A 25,655-nucleotide genomic window follows, 5' to 3' on the forward strand; every position below is an offset into this window, starting at 1 on the left:
TAAATAAGAAACAGCTTGGTTTAGAGCATGGACTTGTCATCCAACCTTGCATTTATGGTTTTCAGTGTGGTTTGGTTTCAGTGTGGCCAATGAAACTTAACGCACCTTCAAACTAAGATGTTTCTATGCACTGAATGAAGCAGAGAGCTCAACTTATAGTTCCCGAGGGACTGAGTGAAAAGTGTAGAAATGTGGAGCGCTGAGCAAAACTGTAACGTGAGAGCAAAGAACAAAACGTTTCACATCTGCTGGGTTACTACAGTGTAAACAAACACAGACAAACCTCAGCTTTCTGTTGGCCACAAGTAGTACGTTTTGACCTTTCTTGTGTGTTCTCCAGAATAATCCCGTAATACGACTGCGATGACACAGATGTTCGTCCTTCCTTGACAAGCAGCCGTCGTACAATTCGTCTCTATCTGGCCGTCTGAGGATGTGGTTGATGTTTACGGAGAGGATGACTCAAACGAGGTGGACTGGATTCCGGAAGGTAGACTTAGAGCAATTTAGACACAAAAACGGCAGCTCCGAACTGCTAACGATCCCAATTAAGCTCGTTCTGGAGGTCATTAGCGATGTGTACATGTTGGACCTTTTGAGTTTACGAGTTGCAGTGTCTCACCACATAAGTGGTCCACTGAAGAGGAACCATTTCAGAAAGAATGTTTGAAAGGAGCGAGAGGTTTTCCAAAGCAGCTGGTAAATGCTGACATGCACAGCGGGGGGATTACTGTTTCGAAAATCCTAGAGGTAAAATTCTGAACAGCTTTTGGTTATTTTATTGCCGTTTGTTCGCCAGGAATCTGAAGCATTCGCCAATTTGCCTTTGCTTTTCTTGACACATACCAAGACCTCTGCCCTCATTGAGGTCATGGTGGTTTCTCTTTTCCTGGCCTCTTTTAGGTTATCCAGTGTGTGAAACCCTTGTCTCCACACTCCCATGACGGCGAACAGGGAAAACAGTGCCAACGCTTGACAGCATTGTGACACTGAAGAATTGTATGTGCAACATGGTGTCACTGGCAGGGCCTGCTGGTATCTGACTAAAAAACTAATTAGTGCCTCTAGCGACGCATTTCTGGCATGTCAAAGTGCTCCTTAAACTTGCATCAACACTTAAAGCTGCAGTCGATCACACACACAAATATGATGAAAAAAATATAAAAAACGTTTAAAAGTCTTGTGACTATATCCTGACTGTAGTGCATGAGACAGGTAATCTGAAAAAAAATCACGAGCCTCTGTCTCACTGCTCGCAAAGCTTGTAAATTCCAATCAAACTGTCAAACTAGGCAGCGCTGATCAAATATGAATCAATATTTGCTCACTGTAATGCCTATTTCTCACCTCAAATGTTTTCAGAAACATCTTGTACTGTACTGTTGAGCTGTAAAATGAGAAAGGTGGGCGGTGCTTCGTTTTGGCTCGACTGTTTTCAACTAAACAGTACACTACAAGATGTTTCTGAAAGCATTTAAGCCGAGAGATAGGCATTACAGTAAAGTCTGAAATACTATCTTATCTGAGTTTAGGATGACATTTAGGATTGTGGTAAAACAGAAAAAAATTTCCGCACTGCGTTTAGCAAAAAAATCCTATCTTATCTTAGGATAGGATTTTAGCTATTACAGAACCGTCCTTACTTCAGGATTTCTCAAGTTCCTAAATTAGGATGACGTAGACCCTGTCCTAAATTAAAAATAACAGCCAATAATGGTAGCAGTACTGTTGTTAGGTCTGTATGGCAATGACGTTGAAGACGGAGAACAACATGAACACCGAAATATGATTTAAAGGCTACTCAGAACGTATGATGACGCATTCATGGGTACATATCGACAGCAAAGATGATTCATTCATTCATTAATGAAAAAAGGTGGGGTTTCCTCTCCTCCACTGACACCATTAGTGCATCCGAAAACTCGTAGCTAAAATTGAACACGGATCTTTTTTTGTCCATGAGGTATTGCCTCGGTAGGATGTTTCCTGTCTTTGAACCTTAAGTTAAGAAAGGACAAGTCGTTTGGATATTTTGCTGTAATGAGGACCGAGGTCTGAGTGTTAATCATTGCAGCGTAGGTAGGTGACTCATTTTTGAAACACAACACTCATGGTAATCAGTGACATCCGGACCCTATGTTAGTCACTTGGATCATGTTCAAAATCCATGTTTACAAGTATGTAAATGTTTATGAATGCATGTATGCATGCTACTTTGGGCTTCTGCACAGATGTTAGGGCTTAAAAATCAAGCCATATAGCCGTTATTTCTGTCCCACGGTGCGTCGTCGGTGATAGAGTTACAATAAACTTGTTTGGCTAAAATGACATGTCTATAAACTGGGGGGAAAAAACCTGGCTGTTACACAGAGATTAAGAATAGGAAATGCTTCCTAACAATATTCTTGCAGGAAGGAGATCATTTGAGAATTTGTAAATGATGTGAAGCAACTGGCTATTCTGGTAATTCCTTGCTCAATTTCACGCATTGCCTAACAGACGTGCAATGTTTTTAAAATACCGGCTTCACCACAATATTTTGATACTTCTGAGTAAGAACCCCTGGCTGTATTTCTATTAAAAGGAGAAGTACTCCCTTCTTCAGATTGTCTCCATCCATCATTTATCTCTCTAGGCCGCAGAGAGCAGGGAGAGCTCCTGTAAACAAACGGGAGAGATAGAACACCGGCACTCCACCTTGGAACCCCGTGTTTACCACCGGCTGTATATCCTTCACTGGCTCTGTTTGAAAATATCCCCGCATATACAAACAACCGCGGCTGTGTGTGCATGAACCGTGAGCACGCGCCTTGCATGGGGGCAAAATCAAAAACTAGACAAATAGGGAAAAAAACAAGAATATCGACAATTGTGGAAATCGTGTTTGAGCACATTTGTAAACAGCATGTAACTGGGCAATCAACCAGGCGGGTGCGTATGTGGGGTCGGACTTTACAGCGGAGTGACAAAGTCGGAGTCGTAATCACGTAGGCCTGCGGTAACGAGGGATTAGGGAAGCTGGAAGCTGTAATTGTATATGTAGTAGACGGCTTCACTCATCTAAAATGCGAGACACATTCAGCGAGAGAGAGGGAGCTGCTTCTGCGAGATCTGAGGACCGAGGTCAAGTTTGCAAATCTGGAATTCGTGCGCGTGTGAGCGAGAGGACGTTTTTGTGAGTGTACAAAAACACTAAATAACAGATTGGGAAATTGCCTCGCTAATTTATATTCTGTTCAGCGATCCAAGAGCCGCGCTGTAGGCATTTGAAAAAAGGCACAAAAGCGCACGATAGTCTGCTGAGCACTCTCACTGGATGAGTCACTTGCGGCTGCACAACAACTGTGCACCGCCCACTAACCTTTTATAAGAAGAAGAAGAAGAAGAAGAAAATACAATTTCTTTCATAACCGCAGAAGGAGAGTGAAAAGGGTTTGCATCCCTCGCAGCTGTGAGTGTGCAGGTTACACAAAGAATTCCCCTGCTAGACCAAGAGACGTAAAAAGCTCCCAAAGGACAGCTGTCCTAAGTTACATTATGTCTCCCTCTGGGATGGACTAAATGGATGTAAAGCAAAGCAAGGGATGCTTTGCTGCTACTTGGTGGGGATTTCCTGCTGCATATCCTCTCAAACCAAGTTGCCTTTTATTGATTTGTCTAGAAATGAGGGGAAAATTAAAAAAAATAAAACATCAATGACTCACTGTTTTAGGAAATGTGTCCCTGAGTTCACAGAAGGCACAGGTACCTCTTCATGTTTATGTTTCCACTGCATTAGTCTGATACACTGAAGCTAGGATAGCAGTCTTTTAACAGTTCCTTTCATGTTAGGGTTTTTTCCATAGTAAACAGATATTGTTGCCGTGTCATAATTTGTCTCTGCTTTTATGCTACTTGTGTGCTAAAATCGACCCGTCACTCATTTCCAAGAAGTAATCAGTAATGGCTATGATGTATATAATAACAAGCTTTTAAATCACCACGTACCGATAAGTGCTATAGTAATTTAAATTAATCGAAATTAATCTATTAATTTAACACCTGCTACATAATATGCATATATAATTATAACACAATGAAGAAGGGACATACAGTAGTTCCTAGACCTTCATGACACACCAACTCGTACTCTAACAAGAATCTAATGGCACAATATCAGGTACTAGTAAAAGCAACACAGCCCATCACACCCAACGGGCCAAAGGGCAGTGAGCAACCTCCAGGTCTGAAAAGTGAAGCCAATGTGGAAGTGCCTTAAACTTGCATTCTTTCTAACAGCCAGCAGGGGGCGACTCCTCTGGTTGCAAAAAGAAGTCTGATTGTATAGAAGTCTATGAGAAAATGACCCTACTTCTCACTTGATTTATTACCTCAGTAAACATTGTAAACATGAGTTTATGGTCTCAATCTCTAGTTTCAAGTCTTCTTCAATACAGCATGATGTTCATTTAGTAAATTATGGTCCCATTTAGAGTCAAATAGACCATAAAGCAGGCTATGCTTTAGGGCGTGGCTATCTTGTGATTGAAAGGTCGCTACCACGGCGTTGTACGGTCTGGGAGTTGTTGTGTTTTTGTCTTACAACTAACTTTTTCACAGTGTGTTTTCAGTTTCAGTTTTCAAAAAATGGTTTGTGTGATACATGTGTGATGTTATATGGATGTCTTATATAGATGTATGTATATGTATGATTTTTCTGACAGTGACACAATGAAATGAGCTTATCTAAAATGCTGTACCAAAAATAAATGATTCTTAATGTCATGCCAACATTTAAGTGGAGTAAATGGCACAGGAAAAATGGACATTGAGTGATATATTTATATCAAATAATCAACTACTGCAGATGTATTTAAAAAAAAAAAAAAAGACTATCCATAGGTAGGTCTTTGCACATCTGTCAGTTCTCTTCTTCCATATCATCATCAAGGCTCCGACCAAACGGCACTGATTTTCTTTTTGTTCCCTGATTTTTAACCCATGAGAACCATTCTTCCCTTCCTCAGCAGATCAAAGAGAGTCGGACGCCAGGGGCCAGATCAATTATCCCGGGCAGCCATTTCCACTGTCCTCTCCTTCTGACACACCAGAAAAATCTGGGCCCTATCAAAGGCTGAAGGGGCCATCAGCCAGCCAAGCAAGCTATTTTCCTCCCATTTTACTTTACTATTACCTTCCACTGCTCATTTTCTTTTCCCCTGCTATTATCCCTTTACCCCATTTCACTTTATCCTCCTTTCCATCTAGCTTTCCTCTGTTCTCTCAACCTTTAATCCAACTTCACACCATTACTTAGTTTCAGCTTGACATTGTATGCCCTTTCCATCCCCTATTATAATAGTATTGTCCTTTTCTTCTTTTATTTTTCCCCTCACTCATACGATTTTGACAAATGTCACCTTGTAAAAACTCCATCTGGCAGCTGCTCCCTCAAAGTCACACAGCTGTGCTGGAAAATAAAGCAGGTTTCCCCAATTGTGGGTTGCCATATTAGACAGAGGCATCCCTCGTGAAGAATGAGGTACAAAAAGAGTTCAGCTGTGTACAACCTTTAAGGATTGTTCAAGTGTTTTTTAAATGGTTTAGCCCATTTGCTACAACATACTCACAGTATAGGGAGTCAATTTGCAAACCTTTTTGTGTTATTTTACAATAAAATTGCAGTAATATTTAAACATTCATAATTTAGATATAGTAATGCCAAAGTAATGTAATGAATTTTTTTTTTTTTACAAATCTTTAACACTTCATTCTTTGGAAAATAGATTAATAGAGAAAAGATTTGTAGTAAAACATGTAAAAATACTGGCATGGTCCTTTAAAATAAGGCTATCTTTATTCAAATATGACTCCCTTTATTTTAATGACTCTATGAAGAGCTTTTACTAAGTACTCCCACTGCTCTGGAGTTGAATGGACTCCAAATAATCTCAAAGAGATACTAGAGACTGTTCAACAAGAACAAAATGAAAGTGCTCATGGGAGCTTTTTTAGTGACAATGGATATAAAAGGACACGGGAGCCTACATTAAATAAGGCCGTCTGCCTTCTGTACTTAAAAAGATAAGGGAAAAGCCAGCTATTCAGTCTGACCCTTGTGATTAAAAGGCCATTTCACAGCCTGTCATTTAACTGCGGCACTCACGAGGTTCCGAAGGACACCCAAAAGATTCATTATGAGGTAAATTAATTATAAATATTAGTACAGCAACATCCACACATGTGAGAGAACAGGTTAAGAGGGGAACAACCTAATATACTGTACGAGAAACTGGCAAAGTATCATGACGAAAATTAACAGAGAAAGAAGAAAAAAATAATTTGTGCTTGAAGTCATTGTTTTTTCTCAACTGTCCACATCAACGACTCAAACCATCTAGAACATCCCCATTATATACTAGAGATGCATGTCGTCCTCTTAACCCCTTTAGGAAAACAGCTTACATTTCCACAGGAAGGAATGTACAGAATGTGATCATAAGTTAGACTGCTATGTTCTGCTAAAACAAAACACAGACATTCAGACACATTTAGAGACCCAGAGAAGCAGAAAGTCTCTGCAGGTCAAACATAATGTGGAAGAATCTAAAATGAGAAAGAGAGCCTGGTGATACACCTCTGCTCTCAGTAGCTGTGAGTGGCCATTCCTATATCTTTTCGGGGTTGTGTGTGTGTGTGTGTGTGTTTAATATGTTTAAGATTTCTAAAAAAAGAAAATCTCCTTACCAGTTTCTCCTTGAAGACCATCTGTCTGAGCCACTTGAAATCCAGTGGTTTGAAAGCGGAAAAAACAAAAAGAGAGTCTTTTTCATAGTTGTCAGGCTTCTGGATAGCTCCCTCTGGATAGGTAATCCTAAGGGTGGTTTTGGTCCCCACGTCTTTGCCATAACCGCTTACTGGAGCTTCATTCAACCTGCCAGCACAAAAAAAAAGGTCTTAGTGAGTGGGTTAAAAACAGCCCATGGGTCAGACGTTAAGCACCTGGGATGTTTTTATTTATCTATCAGATACTGTATATGCACTTTAATAAGGCGTTCTTCGAATCATGTATTAATGCTCTTGTTGATAACATTTTTATGTAGGCGAATATTTTTTTAAAAAGAATACATCTACAGAGCCTTTAGAAAGGTGCCCAACAAAAGTATGGCTTTTCCTGAAAATTATTATTATTATGACTGTGAATTAATCATTTTAATAATTTAGGCAGGTCCAAAATGAATGTTTTGTTTATCTCTGTGGAAGATATCTGACGTTCGGTTCCCACTTCTAACAAGGCTTGGGAGCCAACAGCAGAACGACATTGGTATCACGTGGTATCTCTGTGTCGTCAGTTAGTGTGGAAAAAATGGATAAATGGCTGAGATTGACGTAAAGTGCCTGGCAACAACTTGTTGTGAAGTAAATGCAATGGAACGGGGTCGAGTGCAACATCTAGTGGCTGAATGTTATCAATTGCACCTTTAAATATCACAAATGGTACCGTTTCCATCCTTTTAGCCAATACTATTGTTTTGAAGGACAAATTGCTCATTCATATACTGTTATTTTACGATGGCGTCATCTTACCTCACTACGACATCGTAGTCATCTATACGAGAGCCCAGAGACTTGTTGTACAGGATTCCCCCGTTGCCCACAATGATGCATCTTTTACAGCTGAGACTGCAGGGCAGGAGGGTCAGTTAGTCAAATGAACAAGTGATGGATAGACCAAAACAGGACTTCCCGTTGATGTGGGCGAGTAGCAATGATTACCTGTCCAGCTCCTCTCCAAGCCCGTAATTTTTCGTGACAGTTAAAATGCCGTCTATGATTCTCTCTGCAGAGGAAAAAAAAAAAAAAAAGAGAACCACCATGAGAGGACAATTAAGATTAGATTGAAGTTGTCACCTACGCTGCACTTCTTACATGAGTGTACTAAATGTAAATACTTGTGTAGGTAATCGTCCACAGCAGTTTGTGTATAGATACATTGGCGGATAATTGCTTTCTTGGCAATGAATGGGAGAAAAACGATCATCAAGGTCAGTCACCTTAAGCGCTCTTTATGAAGCAGTGCATCACTTCAACATCACGGCTGAAGTGATGTTCGCTAATAATGAAAATTACAAACTGAAGGCATTGCTGTTTTAAAAGATTAACAAACTGCCAAGGACTTCGACAGAGATACGGCAATCTAGGTGGTCTCAAGACAGTTGGAGAAGAACACCTCTCTCCGTTTATTCAGCCACAGATAAGGAGCGACCAATCAGCCCTCAAAAACCGTGGTGATGGGGATTACGGAGAGAAAAGAGCTGTTGTGTTCTTGAGAGGAGTGAATCAGGGAGAAACAGACATACAGGGTTCAGGATGGTATGCGTGTGTATGTAGAAACTCTCCCATAAAAGCACTCAGAGAGGAATGCTGTTTTCAAACAAGCACATTCTCCTGGTTAAGTGGGCGATGCCGAGCCTGTCTCCCTGCGTGGCCAGCACCCTTCTGATCGCAGGGCGAGAAACGGGGATGTTTAGCCATAGCGCACATTCCTGCCATGTTCTACGGGGCATTCTGCTGGAGTCATGCTTCCTGACCATTTTTAGACCTCTCGTACTTGTAATTTATAACCATGATGATATCCTAAATTTGCAGATTCTGGGGGCGTAACGGTATGCGTACAGGACGTTCGGTTCGGTATGTAGCTGTTTATGTCTACTACTCACACACGCGGAACAGAACTGTAAAGTTTTGACAGCGCACCAGTTGTTGTGAGCTGTAGCAGGCTAGTTGGTTTAGCCCGGTTAGCCGGATTAATCAAGCTCAACGGACAATGATTTGTGTCAAACTGTATGCAGACACTGTTAAACTGAAGTCAGGTATATCTGTGTGGATTCACTTCAAACATTTAATTTACGACAGGATCACCTGAATGTGTCGATTAGCCGAACGAAATAAAAACGGACTGGACGGCGAGTCCTTCTCTCCACAGCGTTCAGGCAGCCTCCCACTGCAGAGTCAGAGCATGCCAAAGTAATAACTAATGTTATGAGTGTTTATCTCTGCGTATGCAACCACACTAGATCGTAAACAATACAGAATTAAAGCATACGGTCTTAACTGTTTTGCTACAATGTGCCTCCCTTCATGTGTGCATTTTCCTCAGCATTACAGAATCAGAAATACTTAATTGATCCCCAGGAGGAAACTGGGTTACATTTACATTAGACATTTTTATTATTTATTTATCTTTTATTGACATAATGCCAGTATTTGAGTGCCTGTTATAGTAAGAATTATGGCCAATGAGCATCTGTAGAATGTTTATAATTTTCAAAATAAATCTAAAAAAAAAATATTTTCTGCATTTTCTTTGTTTTCCCTACTGTACGGAAAATATACCGAACCGTTTCTCCCAAAACCGAGGTGCATACCGAATCGTGAACTTTGTGTACCCTTAGGGGTCCTACACATGACGCGTCTAAAACTGCATGGAAAAATGCCAGCTCCACTGACTAAACTAAATGCAATCAAAACAAAGATAAATGGTTTTCCAGCACCGCAATGGTGTCATGCTCGTGTTTGAGCACACCTGCTGTACGTCTACATTGACAACAATGGATTTGAGCGTTCAAAAAGACGTGGCATGTGTACAGCCGCTTACACCACTAGCAGATTCCATTACAGTTGTTACTATTTCTGACCCATAATACATTTGTAGCAATGTGGAAGCACCCTAGAAGGACTACGCGGATTTAATGATCGCAGTTAATCATCTTCCCTTTATTTGCATCCCATATGGAAAAAGAGTCTCCCTGCGTCACATTGTTAAAAAATGAGAGGCATTTTCATTGCCCTCTCTACTTCACTTAATATAATCACCATATAGCACATAGTCTGCAAAGGGGGGCCAAGAGAAACAGCAAAAGCGAGAGTAAAGGGAGGGAAAGAACAAGAGAGTTTCGACTGGGGCCTCAAAGCAGTTTGTGAGACATATTACATCCCCATTCACCCTGGCTAACGATCCTAATGATTAACCTGCTGAGGAGAGGCGAGCAGAGAAACAGCCCATTGTTTGGATGTGGTGTCGATGTCTGGCGTCAAGCATCACCCCGAGCAGCATAAACACAAGGCCGAGGACCACACCTGGATCCAAGCGGGTGAAAAGTGAAAAATCACAATGGGCAGGACTCTCTTCCAGAGGACGACTTGGAAGCTAATTGTTATAAGTACCCGAGGTAAACATTTCAGCAAAGTATGTCTCGTGGTGGAGCCGAAGACGAATGGCTGAAGGATGAGACGTCGGTCCAACATGGAACTCTTGAAATGACAAAAATCTTTACTGGTAACACAGACGCGTTGTTGGGAAGAGTGTAGCCTAAACAATATAAAAGAATCATGTGATGAGAGAGTGGTATTTGTCAGGCCTGCACTTTAGTAGCCTTTTGACTCGGCATCAACAGCCATGGTAAAAAAGGGAAAAAATGATCATTTGTAGGGCTGTGTATTGGCAAAAATCTCCCGATACGATATGTATCATGATACAGGGGTTACGATTCAATATATTGCGATACTCTAGGAAAGGCAATATATTGTGATTTTTTAAATCTAATTTTAGGAAAGCTGTCATAGTATAAAGAACACACCACCATGTGCATGAAATATGAGTTAAATAAGTTACATTTTTTTCTGCAATCAGAACAGTAGGATATGCATTTTCATTTATCAGAGTCCCTGTAACATCCAACATCACAGCACTACTTCGAGAGGGCACATACACTGAGAGGGCGCATCTCTTTGCAAATGAAATCATTTACTGAGTTCATCTTTGCATGTAAAATATTAATGTAAAATCGATACAGCGTTACTGAGAATCGATACATTATCACAAAAAATATTGTGATATTTGATTTTAAATGAATAACTTGATGAGGGCACAACTTCACTCACTTGCTGTAAATAGTGCAAAAATTGAAACTTCAGGAGGTTCAATACATCACCGTCTCAAAAAAAACAAACGTTGCTGTGTTTTGGCTACGCTCTATGAGACTGATGTTATATTTTACTAATGTTTTTTATGAATATACTCTTGTGCACCTGCTCTTGTCTCGTGTTACACAAAAAGATAAAAGCAGTGAATTACCTCTCATGTCAACAGTGTGGTCATGTGACGGAACTTGTGTAAACATCAAACTCTGGTTATGTTGATGCAATTATATTCATAATCAAAGTAGTGCGATCTGCACTCTGCTAAATTAATGTCAAGATCTTCATGTGATTATCATGAAGTGGGCATGTCTGTAGAGGAGAGACTCGTGGGTACTCATAGAACCCATTTTCATTCACATATCTTAAGGTCAGAGGTCAAAGGATCCCTTTGATTAGACCATGACAGTTTTTCCTCGCCAAAATTTAGCACAAGTTTGGAGCGTTATTTAACCTCTTTCACTACAAGCTAGTATGACATGGTTGGTACCAATGGATTCCTTAGGTTTAGGTCTAGTTACATATGATGCCAGTATCTTCACTCTAGCTTTTAAACAGAGCCCGGTACAACCTAAAAATCACAAGTTGCATTAAAGATATAAGTAACGTTAAAACCAGTTTGCTTTAACTTTGACAGCCCTAGTTAACAACTGTACTAAGTTCACTTTGGACTGCAGAAAGACATCATTTAGAGATAATAACTTTATATACAGTTAGAGTCATATTTAACAATGGATGTAAAGTGGCTGACTGGCATCCTGCAGTATGTTTTTTTCTCCCTCTGAGACCGAATCAACACAGCTTTACTGTTCTCTGCTGTGGTTGATGTGTGTCAAAGATACCTCCTGGCAGAATAAAAAGTAAAAATAAACCCCCCGCCCACCACCTCCACTCCACGTTCCCAATTTGGAATCCTTTGTGGCGTTCTATTCAAGATCCACACGTATCATCTCTCCACATGAGTACCACTAAAAGGGAAACCCCACTGCCATCGCAGTCCGTGGAGGAAAACAGAAACCAGGTGGAACACTCACACAGGGAGTGCTCTTTTGATGGTGACTAAGACAGTGTGTGTGTGTGTGTGTGTGTGTGTGTGTTCGTATGACAGCGGAGAGCTTTCCAGAGCACAAAGGTAACATTCACTGTACCTTCTGCTTCTAAGTATTGGAAAATATGTGACAGAGCATGTCACTGAAGCCAATGTTATCTCTTCAGTTCCCATGGCATTGTGTACTGGTTTGATATCTGAAGTGCCGGAGTGTGTTAAGGTCAGGGAACAAGCACAAGCACTGTGTGTGGAAACATTGAAGTTGGAGTGTTGGGAGACGTACGAGTTTCCTGGTCCCAAGATAGAATTTATCTCACAAACAAATGAACATCACTGATGAGGGTGTTATTATGACAAACACAGAAGGTGCCTACACTGTATATAAAATGACTAGAAAATATGGATGTATTCTGACCTATGGGCATGGTACAATAAGAGTAGTATAAACTTATGAAAATTCTTGTTTCATCCTGGTCAGAAGGTTACAACACTGGCTGAGCCGGAGTTCGATGAGGAAAACTGACCAGTGGTAGAACTATATTTAATATGCCATATAGGCAGGTTAGTAGACGAGCAGCACAATACATGACATTCAATGAACAGCCGTAGCCTACTGTACGTCACCTGCTACTTACTCCAAATACTGAAGGTCCCTATTCAGAATCATTTAGTTGATCAGATTGATATATCAATTCATCTTTAACTGGGAGATTCTTAAACTGACGTGAGGTGATCAGCTGCAGAGTTTAACAAATCTGAGTATTTTGCCAACCAGGAACCGGATCCAAAATGGAACCAGCACATGGAACCCATCCCTACCCAGGAAGAAGTCAAACAACAACAAAGCATGGATGAAGTGAAATTAGGTTATTTCTTGCATTAAAAAGGTGTTTAGCCATTGCTTTTCAAAAACTATCCAAAATCCATTACTATTTAATGATGGCACAACTTTGGCAAAGACTAAATGTACACTGTGATGGATTACCTAACTCTCTTTTTCTCAGCTCAGGACAAGGCAGAGTAATAAACCAAAGGCAGAATATATTCTGCCAAAAACACCAGCCACGACCAAATGATGAAAAGTGCAAAGTAGCAGAACATTGGCGTTCTCCCCAGCTGAACCATCAGAGTGAAACGTTGGAGAGTTTAAAAAGGAAAGCAGGTATTTGGTTGGTTTCATACCTCTGAATCGCTGCCCACATCCTTGATTCTCTTTAGCAATTTAAAACGGAGCGACAGAATGACCGTTCAGTCTGACTATCAGGGTACGGAACAACTAGTCTAATAAGAGACGCTGACAGTTTGTCGACGAGTCTCACAAATTACATCAATGGTGTCACAAGCAGATACAGTATAAGAAGCCGGCTGATGCCTGATGAAGGGAAGAAGACTGGCAGTCCCTTAGTTTACATTTCATCACCTTTTGACCCAAGTGTAATGTTGGCAACTTGGAACAAAACTGTGAATCATCTGGGCAATATTTGAAAACACACAAATCTGAGCTTTGTACCAACTCAATCAGATGGTTTATTACTCTGAGATGCCAGGCAAATGCAGACACAAAATACTGTAACATGCAGCCGCTGTCAAACTCCCACACAGCATCTAAACCTCAGAGGAACAGCAGCGCTAAGAACACAGTGTTGGCATTAACACAAGCACGTCTGCACACCAGACCAAATTTGTTTTTATGGGCACCATGCTTGACCACATTGTACTCTCTGGTGGAAGGAAACAGATCGAAATGAACTGTTCTTACCTTGCGTTTTGAATCCAAATGGAGGTAAGTAATTGCTGACTTTTGCTAGACGTTTGAAGTTCCGATCAAGAAACATGGGTGCTGGTTTCATGAACCTGAAATGAGACGCAGGAAAGAAAAAAAACATTATTTATTTTGTTGTGCTTTTCCACACCTACCACACCTCTTCTCCTCTCCTAGGACAAACCCTGTGGCTTCCCATAATTCCTGCTGCTCCACCTGGGACAGTAGTGTTATAACAAACACGGCAAAGTTCAAGCCACAAAGTGATAAACGAATCACTTGTTCCATTGTCATTAATCTAACAGCATCCCGACCTCCTCTGCTAAAGCCTCCCAAAACAAGCAAAGCCTGCACACGCATTAGCAAGGAAGTTAAAAAACTAAGCGGGTCATAAAAACTGAGAATAGTGTAGGCGTGCATAACCAATCAACATAACCTATCCACCCAGGCCGAAATCACAGCTGACACAGTTTTGATAAAACTGCTGGGATTGTACACTCACGCCAGAATGCTTTTCCTCAAATGATTTTAGGCGAGACGGTTTCTATAAACTGAATTAAAGTGTAAAAAGTTGGTTGAGCCAAAAATATGAAATATCTGAAAAGCAAATCCTCCTGCCACATTAAAAAACTAATTGAGTTTGATATTCAAAAACACGTCTGTGACCAGTGTTTTTAATGCCCCGTGAACTGCTTCTTCCAGCATTGCCTCTTCCTTATCGTGTGTGCCTAGTGTATGACTGTGTGTGTGTGTGTGTGTGCGTGTGTGTCTGTGTGTCCCTCTTTGATTAATCGCGGCTCTAAAATCAAAAGAAGCCATTTCCTCTTAGTCACGCATGCGACCCGAGTGCTGGGCTACGTGCCACTTCTGCAAGTGTGGCGGCTCCAAGATGAATGTGTGTTTTTATGACCTGCTGTCAAACTGGGGGTTGGGGGGGAGCGAGAGGAGAGAGACAGCCGCTCTCGTTGTCTCTTTTCGGACGTTAACATGCACGGAGCTCCATGCGTTTCCGTGTCAGACCTAAATAATCAATCAGGACACACACACACACACAGGAAAGACAATGCTAGGCGCCTTGGAGAGATCTATTGAGCTGGTGTGTATTATTTTGTTTATGCTAGAAGACAGTTGCAGAGATTAAGCGGAAACCAGACCGCCAGCAACATAACTATTGCATCTTGCTGAGGGGCTGGGGGCTGGTGGCTGGTGGTTGGCCGTCTCTCACACACACAACCACACACAGTTGTTCTTCCTCACCAACCATAAATTATGGCGGCTACAGCCGACAGACTACAGTAACTAGCAAAGGCATTTTAAACTGGAATCAGGAGAGGACACACGAGCACCATCACACACTCCCTTGTTTCTCAGCAGGAATCTTGGATAGCGTGTTCCCATAACACTGCCATGGGTTCACAAGAAATATGTGCAGCTCCGAGGCACAATGACCAAACATGGCCGACATTATTGGGAGGCCTTCCGGTTAGCTTAAACCTCTTCCAAGCACCCTAATCGGTCTTTGATACCCTCATTATCCTCCAGATTTAAAGCGTGAAAGCAGAGAGAGGACTCCAGAGGAGTTGTGTATGACTCTCTCTCCTCCTCACATCACCTGACACACACACACACACACACACACACACACACAGACTTCTGTACTGCCAAAACAAATGGAGATTCATTAAAGCCGAGACTTCTGAGGCCAGAAGGGGCTATAAATAACACAGGACCATTGCAAGTCACTGAGCCCTGACCGACAGTCAGTCACTGACATCCTGACAAAGCAGAGAGACGGGGGGCTGCTTGTTGTTAAATAAAAAAGTGAGGGCTCCAAAACAGCCAACAGGCAGGGACGCATTGTGCTCATTTCCTTTGCTAGGTCCATCTCTCACGGGCAATATTTTCATAACCGTGCCGCTTCAAGTTCACTGCCAACACTTGATTTAGGGCTCCAATACAAACAGTTTTGGGTAAAGCGAAGGGGAGGGGAGGTGTGGAAAATAAATTGGATTCTGCAGGGCAGGGGGCTTCGGAGAAGACAAACATAGAGGAAGCAGGAGATGATTAGAGGGAGAGCCACGAGAGGACCTCACTGCTAGAGGTTAAGTAGGTTTTCTCTAACAGCTGAACTGTAGGCCACACCTATTTGAACAAAATGCTAACAAGGACTTCTAAATTGGTTTGTTTTTGCTTGGTAAACATACAACTGCAGACTAAGTTAACTAACAAGATGTTAATTGGTTGACTCCTTTTCACACAGGACGCCATAAATCACAAACTGCTCCATTTTGTCAGTTCAACCATACACTTACACTACAAACGCATACATGCACACAAACTTACACAAAGCGCGGCATTAATTGTGCTTATTGACCTGCGCGTGACTGGGTTGAAGGTGGTAGTAATCAGCGGGCTCCCAGTGGGGGTTCTGTGTTGTGCAGAACTTTGATCCGACACGTGCGGCTGATTAGAGGAAGTCATTAAGAGGGAGGACATTGTTAACACGTAGCCTCTCAGATAGGTAGAGGGCAGTTCCACAAAACTGCTTCGTCTGGCTTGTTAAGCAGCGCCGCAATTTACAGCTGTCAGCGCGGCGGATGGTGTTATTTAGAGTTGGTTTATCAAGTCATTCAATATATTCTGTATATTTTATGCCCTATGGTTTGGGTAGCATTACTTAAAGACTTTGAGAGCATCTTATTTTAACAGAATATTGAGCGGAATATCACACAGGCAGGGAGAGAAAGCCTGTTTTATTAGATAGGAAGGTTGGTAAAAGGATTGCAAATAAAATAGTGAAAAGAAAATACTTTAAAAAGGCTTTTACACACTGGGGGCGTGACAAATAAAAGACACGAAAATGCAAAATACTCGAATATTATATGTCTAGTAGGGATGCACCGATTGCAAAATTCAGGGCCGATACCGATTTAAAAAAAACAATTAGGCAATAGTTGATGCCGATACCGATGTTTTTGTTTATTTTGTTTTTGCTGTTATTTATTCCAATTTTGCGCCTGGGAAACAAACTTCTTCATAATAAAAAAAATAACTGAGCTGCTTTCAAGTCATTCAGCATTTCATTACACTGTCTTTGAATAAACACAAATTTCAATCATACATATTTATGAAACAAACTTTAATATAACTTTCTTTCATATGAAAAAGACCTTTGTTAAGATTGAAAGGAGTAATAAAGTTTGCCATTCTGGTTCAGACTACGGAGCCTCTGTGTTGTTGTTTCATAAATATAGGCGCAACTCAAACTGTTCGCCATAACATGATTGGTTGATGCCTTTATTCGTGGTGCGAAAGCTCATAAAATCGCCCTTGTTCTGAAAAAAATAAATAAAAATCACCCCACGTAATATTCACATTCTGTATGAAAGTATACATGACAAAAACAGCAGTTCGAAAAAATATATTGACATGCAAATTAATCGCACGAAGAAAAAACTCCGGCGGTGTGTAACAGCCTTAAAAAGTAAAATAGTGAATATATAAAACAAGTGAAAAACTTTTGTTATGTATTGGAATTTACTGGTTGAACTGGTATACTGTATCTTTTAAAGCTTTGAACGTAATTGTGCACCCTCGGGCAATAGATAAATTGGATTCAATACTTATTCTTGGAAATGGGTTGGCGAGTTTGCCCCATAACTAGCTCAAGTACTGCATTGAAGTGCCACTGGCTATTGTTCAGCAATGTGGTAAATTGCCCCTCTATTAGCTTAGCTCCGAGAATGCCGCTGGGACAATGCGCTATAGATCGAGCTGAGATGGGCGGCAAATAGAGGCAAATAGAAAAATCAAAAGGGCCAATGACATCAGAGAGGGCCGTGAAGGATTGTGTGGACTGTGTGGGCCGGGTACCAGGAAGCGTGTGATGATGAGTCAGGACAGGAAGTTGGTTGGTGTCGCTCACAGAGAAAGCCTCGAAGGCTCTAGGATGCGATGAGGAGAAAGATGGAGGACCTTGTACTCGGGTGACAAAGGTTCTTTTGTGTAACGGGGGGATCACAAGGACACAGTCAGGGTTTTGTGGTGGGGGGAGAAGATGATAGAAACATGATAGAAAGAGGAGAGGAATGTGCGGGCTTCTCTGTTTCTGACTCAAAAACCCTTAAGGCCAAGTCGGCTCGAGGAGTGACATCATGTGTCTTGGTATGCTCGAGTGACAGCTTTAGCTTTTCTCCCGCTGACATGCAATTAAAGCGATTTGTTTGTGAAGCTTGTGATTGTGTATGTGAGGGTCTTAGATCGGCCTGCATCCAAAGCATCTCCCCACTGCTGTGTAAAAATCTAAGAAACAGCAAAGCTTCTCACTTAGGATAGATGGCGGTCATCTTGGCTGCTGCGTATCCTGGCTTGCACACTCCTTCGCTGAGGTTGCCATACTTGTACGCCAACTCTGATGGCCTGTACATTAAAAGAACAGAGGGAGCGATTATTCAGACACATCGTGATAACCGATTATCAATTACACTGACACATTTCTAAGCCTAAAAAAAAACTGAGCTTGTCAAACAATCTGCTTGAGAGATAGAGATAGAAGAAGAACGGGGGTGGCTTAGGGAAGCTGGAGAGCTCAGCAACAGCTCAGCGAATCACCTGTGTGTGGTCAGACAAAGCAGAGGGGCCTTGTTCAAATAATCACACTGGCAGTGCTAAAACTAGAACCTCCCGATTACTAGCATGATCATTAATAACCTGATGGATGCCATGAATCTAGTTCAAATAAACAGGGAGAAAGGAGGGAGGCCCAAGTCTTAGCACCATGTGAGGCCCAAAATCTTGAGTTGGCAGTTTGCTGGGGCCGGCTTGTGTAAAATTTGAAACTCTTCTGCATAGGGCTGGCGCGACGAAGGAATTTCCCCTGCGGTGATGATGATTGGCTCAACAGTGCGATATGTCGTATTATTGCAACTTTTTTTTTTGCAAATTATTTAATTTATCCTGATTTTAGTGCTGAATAAATAAGCTTTATTGATAGGCTATTATTAGGTATATTGTTGCTTTTTAAATGACAAAGATTGAACAAATTAAATACTTGTTTATCGTTAAGTGCAGAACAAAGAAGGGCAATGAGGTGCGGCGTTTTTTTCAGCTGAGACGCTTCGGTTGCGTCTGGTTGCTATGATACGGAATATCAAAATTCCGGCACAAGGTAGAGTACTTGCGCTGGATGAAGGGATGGTCGAAGCACGTAGGGACAGAGGACGGACACGCCGGTCTATGTTTGTTAATTTCTCCTCCATTGTCGTTGTTGTTGTTGTCCAGCACTTGTAGCCTACATGTAGGATGTGACGATTGTCTTTGTGGAGTTTTACCCAGGGCTGAGCATTTTTCAACTCTCGGCGACCAGATAAAAACACCAAACATGCAGCGTTCAGCGCAGAATAGACGCTCATCACGCTATTGCCTTTTGTAGCATAGTGTAAAAATGCGACACTCCAATTGTGAAGAATTAAAAAAAAGAAACGGGAACATAGAAGTTGTGGCGGTTGCTTGCTATCCCCTGCGGTTGGCTTGTCAATATTGCGGTATTGCAATATTGCGGTTATTGCGACAGACACTTCTGCACTAATATAATATTTTTCAGTGTGCTAATCACTTGCAGATTGGCCTTAAATGGCCTCAAACTGGTAAGAGATTTGGTGGGAATGAAATCAAGGGGGGCACTTTTAAATCAGACTACCAGAGGGAACTAAACTAATTACTAGCTTTAAGATGAATTGCACTATTGTATGCATGTGCTCTAATGGAGTAATTAATGACACTGTAGATATAATGTAAAGGAGCTGTATTAGATAAACTGAACCCATGTGAAAACCACCTTAAAGTGTGTGCTGACACGGTGCTTACAGTGTGTGCGCGGAGTGTGGACAGACGTGCCCTGTGAGAGCCGGGGCGGTGATGGGAGCATGTGATTATTGCCTGCATGGATGTGGGAGGGCCGGAGAAAAGGGCCTTATCGTGGCAGTTTAGAGCAAGAGTGTCAAACCAATTCAGGAAATTGTACACACATCAACAGACACGCTGACACAATGACGGCTGCGTAATGACTCAATGTGGCATGTTCTCACCCTGACAAACCGCAGCCGCTCTTGAATAAAAGGGGAACACACCAACTACGAATTCAAACAAATCTCTTAACTCAGACCACCAATTAAATCTGTGCATGTGTCACCAGGTTTTGGTTAGGACTCCACTGAAATGCTTAGTGTTTATTTAAAAAAAAAAAATCAAGTGAGATTAATTGTTTGAAAGTTTACGTTTTCATGTTTCCCAATTGATCAAGCAGAGCCTGTATGAATAAGCATTCAGTGGAACAAGCTGTAAAACATCCTTTAACTAATGGAGTCAAAGTGTAACTGGGAACTCAGCTGTTCTGAATATAACATGTTAGAAATATCCCACGCGGTACATGATGTGTTGCAGTAAATGACAGAAGTGTTTACTAGAAAGAGATGTACTCACAGTTTTGTGTCCAGCTGCAGCAGAAAGCCCTGCTTATCATACACTGGAAAGGAAAGACAAGAACAGAGAAGGAAATTACCACGCAGATCTACAAAGCATGGATCGGCATCTGGAAACTTTATTTAGTTGGATCATTAGTACCGTTCGTCCAATGTACATAATTTCAACTATCAGCTCGTTGGCTGTAGTTGTAAAACAACCTGTGCGTCGTTCACAGGGAAAACAAAAATGGCGAAATGTAAAAGAAAATAAAAGCATTAGAATTTGTGACAAACAAGCGAGGTTAGGGAGAAGCCAGCCAAAACAATCTGTTGAGTTTAAAATAAAAGTTAGAAAAGAAGTTAGAGATCACCTATGGACAACCAAAGGGGTAGCCAATAGGTGCCTGGTGAAGCGTTGAGGTAGAAGACAGAGAAGCACAGAGGTAAATATTTATGGAGAAATGATGTCATTTGAGTATATATATATTTTATATTCTATAATGATACTTACAGAGTCTCAAACAGTTAACATATTATATAAATTTCTGTCAGTAAAATGCTGTAATTAGCATGGCAGAGGACTACATGAGCATTAGTTGAAAGTAGGAAGAGCGTGGCATTACTCCTGTGGTTGCGGATCTTGTCTTCACAGAGAAGCTGGAGGAGAAAGATAAAGAAAAAGGACAATGGGAATGCGTGACGGCTGGTTAGGGAAGGATCCAAGCACTGCCCTGGAGGATGGGGACTTTGCCATGGCAGCCAAGACGAGCGGGTGAGTGTGTGTGTGCGTTATGTTTCTGTTGAGAAGCATAAAGCAGCCAAAAAGGGCCAAGTCGAGGCGACAGCTTGGGAGAAATTAAAGCGGCAGCGTCCTACCGGTAAGACATGTTGGTCTGTGGAACCTTACAGTATCATATTATGCACCAAAACTCCTGCTTCACTTGCCAACAATTTGTTACTGAGCCAAGACAACAGAGGGCAGTGTTGTATCACGCTGCAGCTTCATGTGGAGGATCATGACTGAGCAGATGTTTAACTCCTCACTAGTTGTCATGGGTACCAAATTACTACACCAACTTGAATTTACTTAGTTAGTAACACATCTGGTTGACAAAGTTGGCTGACTATGTTTTTGAAAATTGCTAGTTTCTCAACCCAAATGTTGCTGCTGAAGTATGGCAGGGTTTTAAAAAGGTTCCGTCATATTTTCTTCTAAATGGTGGATGGCCGGCAAGGATGGGTTGGTGAGGCTGCAGATGTACCTGAGCCTACTATTCGTCCCACGGTGATGTCCGTTTCCATCTCTGAAACACAAAATGGTCAGTTAGCACCGTTTGAGGTCAGTCTGCTATGGCAGTATCGGACTTGAAAATAAAGCCCACTGCAAATGTCAGACATTAGAGAGTAAGAAGAAGAGGAGAAGGAGAAGTTAGAATTATAATTCAGCCTACTGGGATTAAAGCTACGGAGTCTCAATCTATATTCAAAAGGCGGAAAGCCCAATGAGGTGGAAAATTAACTGCAGGAAGCCCCCATTGTGTTTTTGGAATTAACATAGCAGTGGTATATTGAAAGTTGCCCATAAGAACTGAATGAGTGATTGAGCACAAACATTTTTGGTAATAAAACAAGAACAAATGATGATAGGTAGATGAAAGTGGTAAAATGGAAAGCTTTCATTGTTGAGTTAGCAGAGATGTATATTCCTTGAAATTAAAAAAAACCTCAACAGCCCAGTGTAAAATCACCCGCTTGACAATAGTCACCCAGTATAAATGGGCAGCGTCTCAGTGCCTCTACCTGTGATTCTTTTCACTTCAGCCACTTTAGTCAGGACTACAGTGGTCTCTTCTGCATCAATCTCTGAAAACTCTGAAAACAAAAGGGGGTTAAGATCATCACTGTGGAGATGCAGTAGGCAGCAACTATTAACCAAGACCAAAGTACTACGAATATTTAAAAAATTATATATGTTTTCAACATCAGCGTCAGCAAAACACAGACCGCGGCTACGCACAAAAACAGATGCACACAAAAGGCAGACACAGAGACAGAAAAAACAAATTGGTTTAATGCTGCTCCTCCAACGTCTACCATCACAGTAGCGCCATTCATAGAGTACAGTAACTAATACTATTTGAACTAAAAAACGCAATATTTTGCGTGGCAATATTGTACCGATATACAGACGACAAGTATCGATCTTTTACTGTATAAACTAATAACGTATTAACAATCCAAGTGCCCGCCGGTGGGCCAGGCCGCTATTCTGTCTTTCAGAGGTTGTAGCGGGCTCGGTTTTAAAGCTAGAGTAAAGATACATAGCTTGTTGGGAAGAGCGCTAAATAACGCTCCAAAGTTACGCAAAATTTTGGCGAGGACAAACTGGAATGGCCATTTTCAAAAGGGGTCCCTTGACCTCTGACCTCAAGATGTGTGAATGAAAACTCTGAGATGGACAGAGTGAAAACTGTATCTTATCAGATAAAACAGATGTTGACAAACTGCATAATTTGCAGTTGAAAAGAGGTAATAAATCACAATATATCTTATCGCAATACTCAGCAGCATATTGCAAAATGTTTAAAATCGCAATATGATTGTCTCATGACTTAAGTATCATGATAATATCGTATCCTGGGGCCTCTGGTAATTCACACCCTTAGTAACTATACAGTGTGAACATATGAATCTAAAAGAATGACTTATTAGACAAGTTTGTCTTATTTGATTTACACAGCAATGTAAGAGACAGCAGCGACAGACCGACAGTGAATGACTGTGACTTACTCTGAACGTCCTTAAAGCCACGTTTATTATGCTTGATTAAGATTTTTGGCAACTGCGGCACATTTCCATTCTACATCCCCTTTTATATTAATCAATATAATTTGTTTTACCAAATGCATAAAAACTGAGGACCTTAAAATTGAGAAGTGGGTTCGCTTCAAACAAAAAACCCACACAGGTTTTTGAAAAAAAATGTCTCTCAAAACAATCAAAGGACAACTGCCATGTTGTTCCATCCAAACGCTGAAGGACAAAACTACAAAGCCCTCTTCAAAACAGAACAAGAGCAAAAGGTGCTCTTGTGACAAAAAAGACAGCATCAAATTCTGCAGATGTAAATTGCTGCCCAGAACTGTGTTCTTGTATAGTAAGCTGCAACACAACACAGCCTCTCCATGTGAGGGCTTCTGGCAGATCAGATTCCCCAATTAGTAAGCGTCACACTACGCTCCAGCTGTAACTGTATAGGCGTATCGCTGATGACCTCAAAAGAAGGCAATCCCTGAAGTTGAAAACCAAGCTGCGGTCGGGATTATTTAGAGCACGCTCCTTTAGCAACTGCTGACCACACTGCTAATCAAGCACTGGAAAGATTTATGAGCAAAAGGCATACACAGAGAATCACTATTAGCAAACAACTGGATTTATGTCATAACAACAACATTTTTATGAACAGTGTTGTATTTTAGAAAAGCAGTTTAGAGGTGAAATCAACAGGGTTTAAAGTTGTAGCTTTTTGCGTAAAAATGAGAGCAGCTTGGCTGGTGCAACACATTCATTTCTCGCCCTGCAGGTGTTAATTTCAAGCGGAACTTAACACCCTGAGGTGGTGTTCCTGTTACTAGCAACAAAGCAAGTGAGCTCTGAATTAAAAAAGGAAGTGTGTTGCAACGGCATTGTGCACCACATCCCACTGCTCTTCAATAAAAGTTCAAGATGTCACACACACAAGTGTTGGTCAATCTCTCTTGATAAACTGATATTGTGTTAAAGGAGTTCAAACATTTATGATACTTGCACGTTTTGTTCAGCGAGATAATCTCCACAAATGAACACCGCTTTTATGATCGCATGGTGTTTTTTAAGACATGTAACAGCTTCACAGTTAACGAGTGGGATATTCACTGACGTATATCGTGGAACAAAAGATTAAAATCTCTTAAGCTTGTGTTAACCACAATCTAACAAAAAAAACTCATTAAAAAAACACTGACTTACTGGGAACCGGAAGTGCTAAAATGCTAACTCATTTCCGTGTTTTAGGACTCATTCCTGCACCACTATATTGACCTTGGAAATAATAGTTTGACACAAACCTCTTAGTACAAGGTCCATATACTACAGTATATTGCCCATACATCTAAAAAAAACAAATAAACGTATCTAGTGACCAAAATACCATACTTAGGTCATGTGATAACAAGTGAACCATTTTAATGAAAAATGAACAAACTCCATCTGCTGATGAAAGCCATGAGATGTAGCTGAAAGTTCCAGAAAATGTCCAGTAAGTGGACCTTGCTCAAAATGGTTCGTTGCAGCCTTTAACTGGTTAAGCATGATTACTTTAATATTGTTATTTCATAAACCTTTTTTCTGTAGCCTCCATCACTTAAAGTGTGTATCAGTAGAGCCAAACACACAATTTAATTATTCCCACGAACATATCTTTCCTTTTTTTTTTGTCAAACACCTAAACGCTTTTGAAATAGTTATTTGATTGCACTTTATTACAGCACTAGTTAAACAAGGTCAACCATAATTTCTGCCCTGCTGCGCTGGTAAAGTCGAAAGTTGTCTCACAACATGAATACGGATCAATGACAACAGTTGTAATGTAATTGCCTATATTGACACTCAAAACAAGCTTGAGGCGATAGAAAGTTTGCTTCAAATAACAACACCAGTACCCGATCAGGCACACATCATTGCATTACTTGTACAACTGCATAGCAAATGCACACAAAACAGACGATTTTTTAGGTTTTCACACAGCAATTCAGCCGGCTGTGTGGATTTATTTCATCGTGGCTGCACGGGCTTTAATTGTGGTTTGAGCTGAACGAGCCTGAAATACAAGTGGCGGCTAAAACAGGCCCTTGTGTGTCAGCCACAGCAATTCTCTACCACGTTAACTGACAGCACTTCTGGAGCGGCTACAATTAGAAGCTAGCTATATTGGGTGGACTAAAGAAGACTCTATTATTGAAAGAACACAGGTAAAGTAGACGGGGGCCCCTCATCACTGCAGCCCTACAAGAGTCAAACATCCATTCCAGCTGACAGAGAGGAATGACAACGGTCACATGAACCTGCTCTGAAATCGACACTCCCAGGTAGCTGGCAACAAGGCAGTCAAAAGATAAGAGCGTAAAACGAATGGCCGCAGGAGAAGCTGCCTCTGGCCGTTGATTGAAAAACAGATAAAAAACCCAGGAAACGGGAACATAATTCAGCACTGATCTGATCAATGGCTTCAGGCATTATTACGTAAACAAGTCTGGGTAAATCATAACACAGGGGCCAAAGAAGAAGAAGAACAGGAGAGCGGGCAAAAATGCTCTGAATGTGGTGACCATCATTTGGATCCGCATACAGCAGCTGGTTAAACCCAGCTCCAGTCACAGCCAACTGT

General features: G+C 41.2%; 1 protein-coding gene across 6 annotated transcripts in view; it reads right to left on the reverse strand.

Annotated features, from left to right (window-relative positions):
- Positions 1–25,655, reverse strand: part of st3gal3b (ST3 beta-galactoside alpha-2,3-sialyltransferase 3b) — a 59,015-nt gene that overhangs the window by 14,607 nt on the left and 18,753 nt on the right. For 4 of the 6 annotated variants that reach the window (XM_074650859.1, XM_074650861.1, XM_074650862.1 and 1 more), the window contains exons 3-10: positions 22,031–22,102; positions 21,493–21,534; positions 20,250–20,292; positions 18,096–18,188; positions 13,767–13,861; positions 7,756–7,819; positions 7,567–7,662; positions 6,727–6,913 (exon numbers count right to left, since the gene is read on the reverse strand). In XM_074650859.1, the coding sequence (XP_074506960.1) occupies positions 6,727–6,913; positions 7,567–7,662; positions 7,756–7,819; positions 13,767–13,861; positions 18,096–18,188; positions 20,250–20,292; positions 21,493–21,534; positions 22,031–22,102 (692 nt within the window). The remainder of the gene's footprint in view (positions 1–6,726; positions 6,914–7,566; positions 7,663–7,755; positions 7,820–13,766; positions 13,862–18,095; positions 18,189–20,249; positions 20,293–21,492; positions 21,535–22,030; positions 22,103–25,655) is intronic. The other 2 variants (XM_074650863.1, XM_074650864.1) reach the window with 2 other exon arrangements.

This window comes from Sebastes fasciatus, chromosome 11, assembly GCF_043250625.1.
Source record: "Sebastes fasciatus isolate fSebFas1 chromosome 11, fSebFas1.pri, whole genome shotgun sequence".
NCBI lineage: Eukaryota > Metazoa > Chordata > Actinopteri > Perciformes > Sebastidae > Sebastes > Sebastes fasciatus.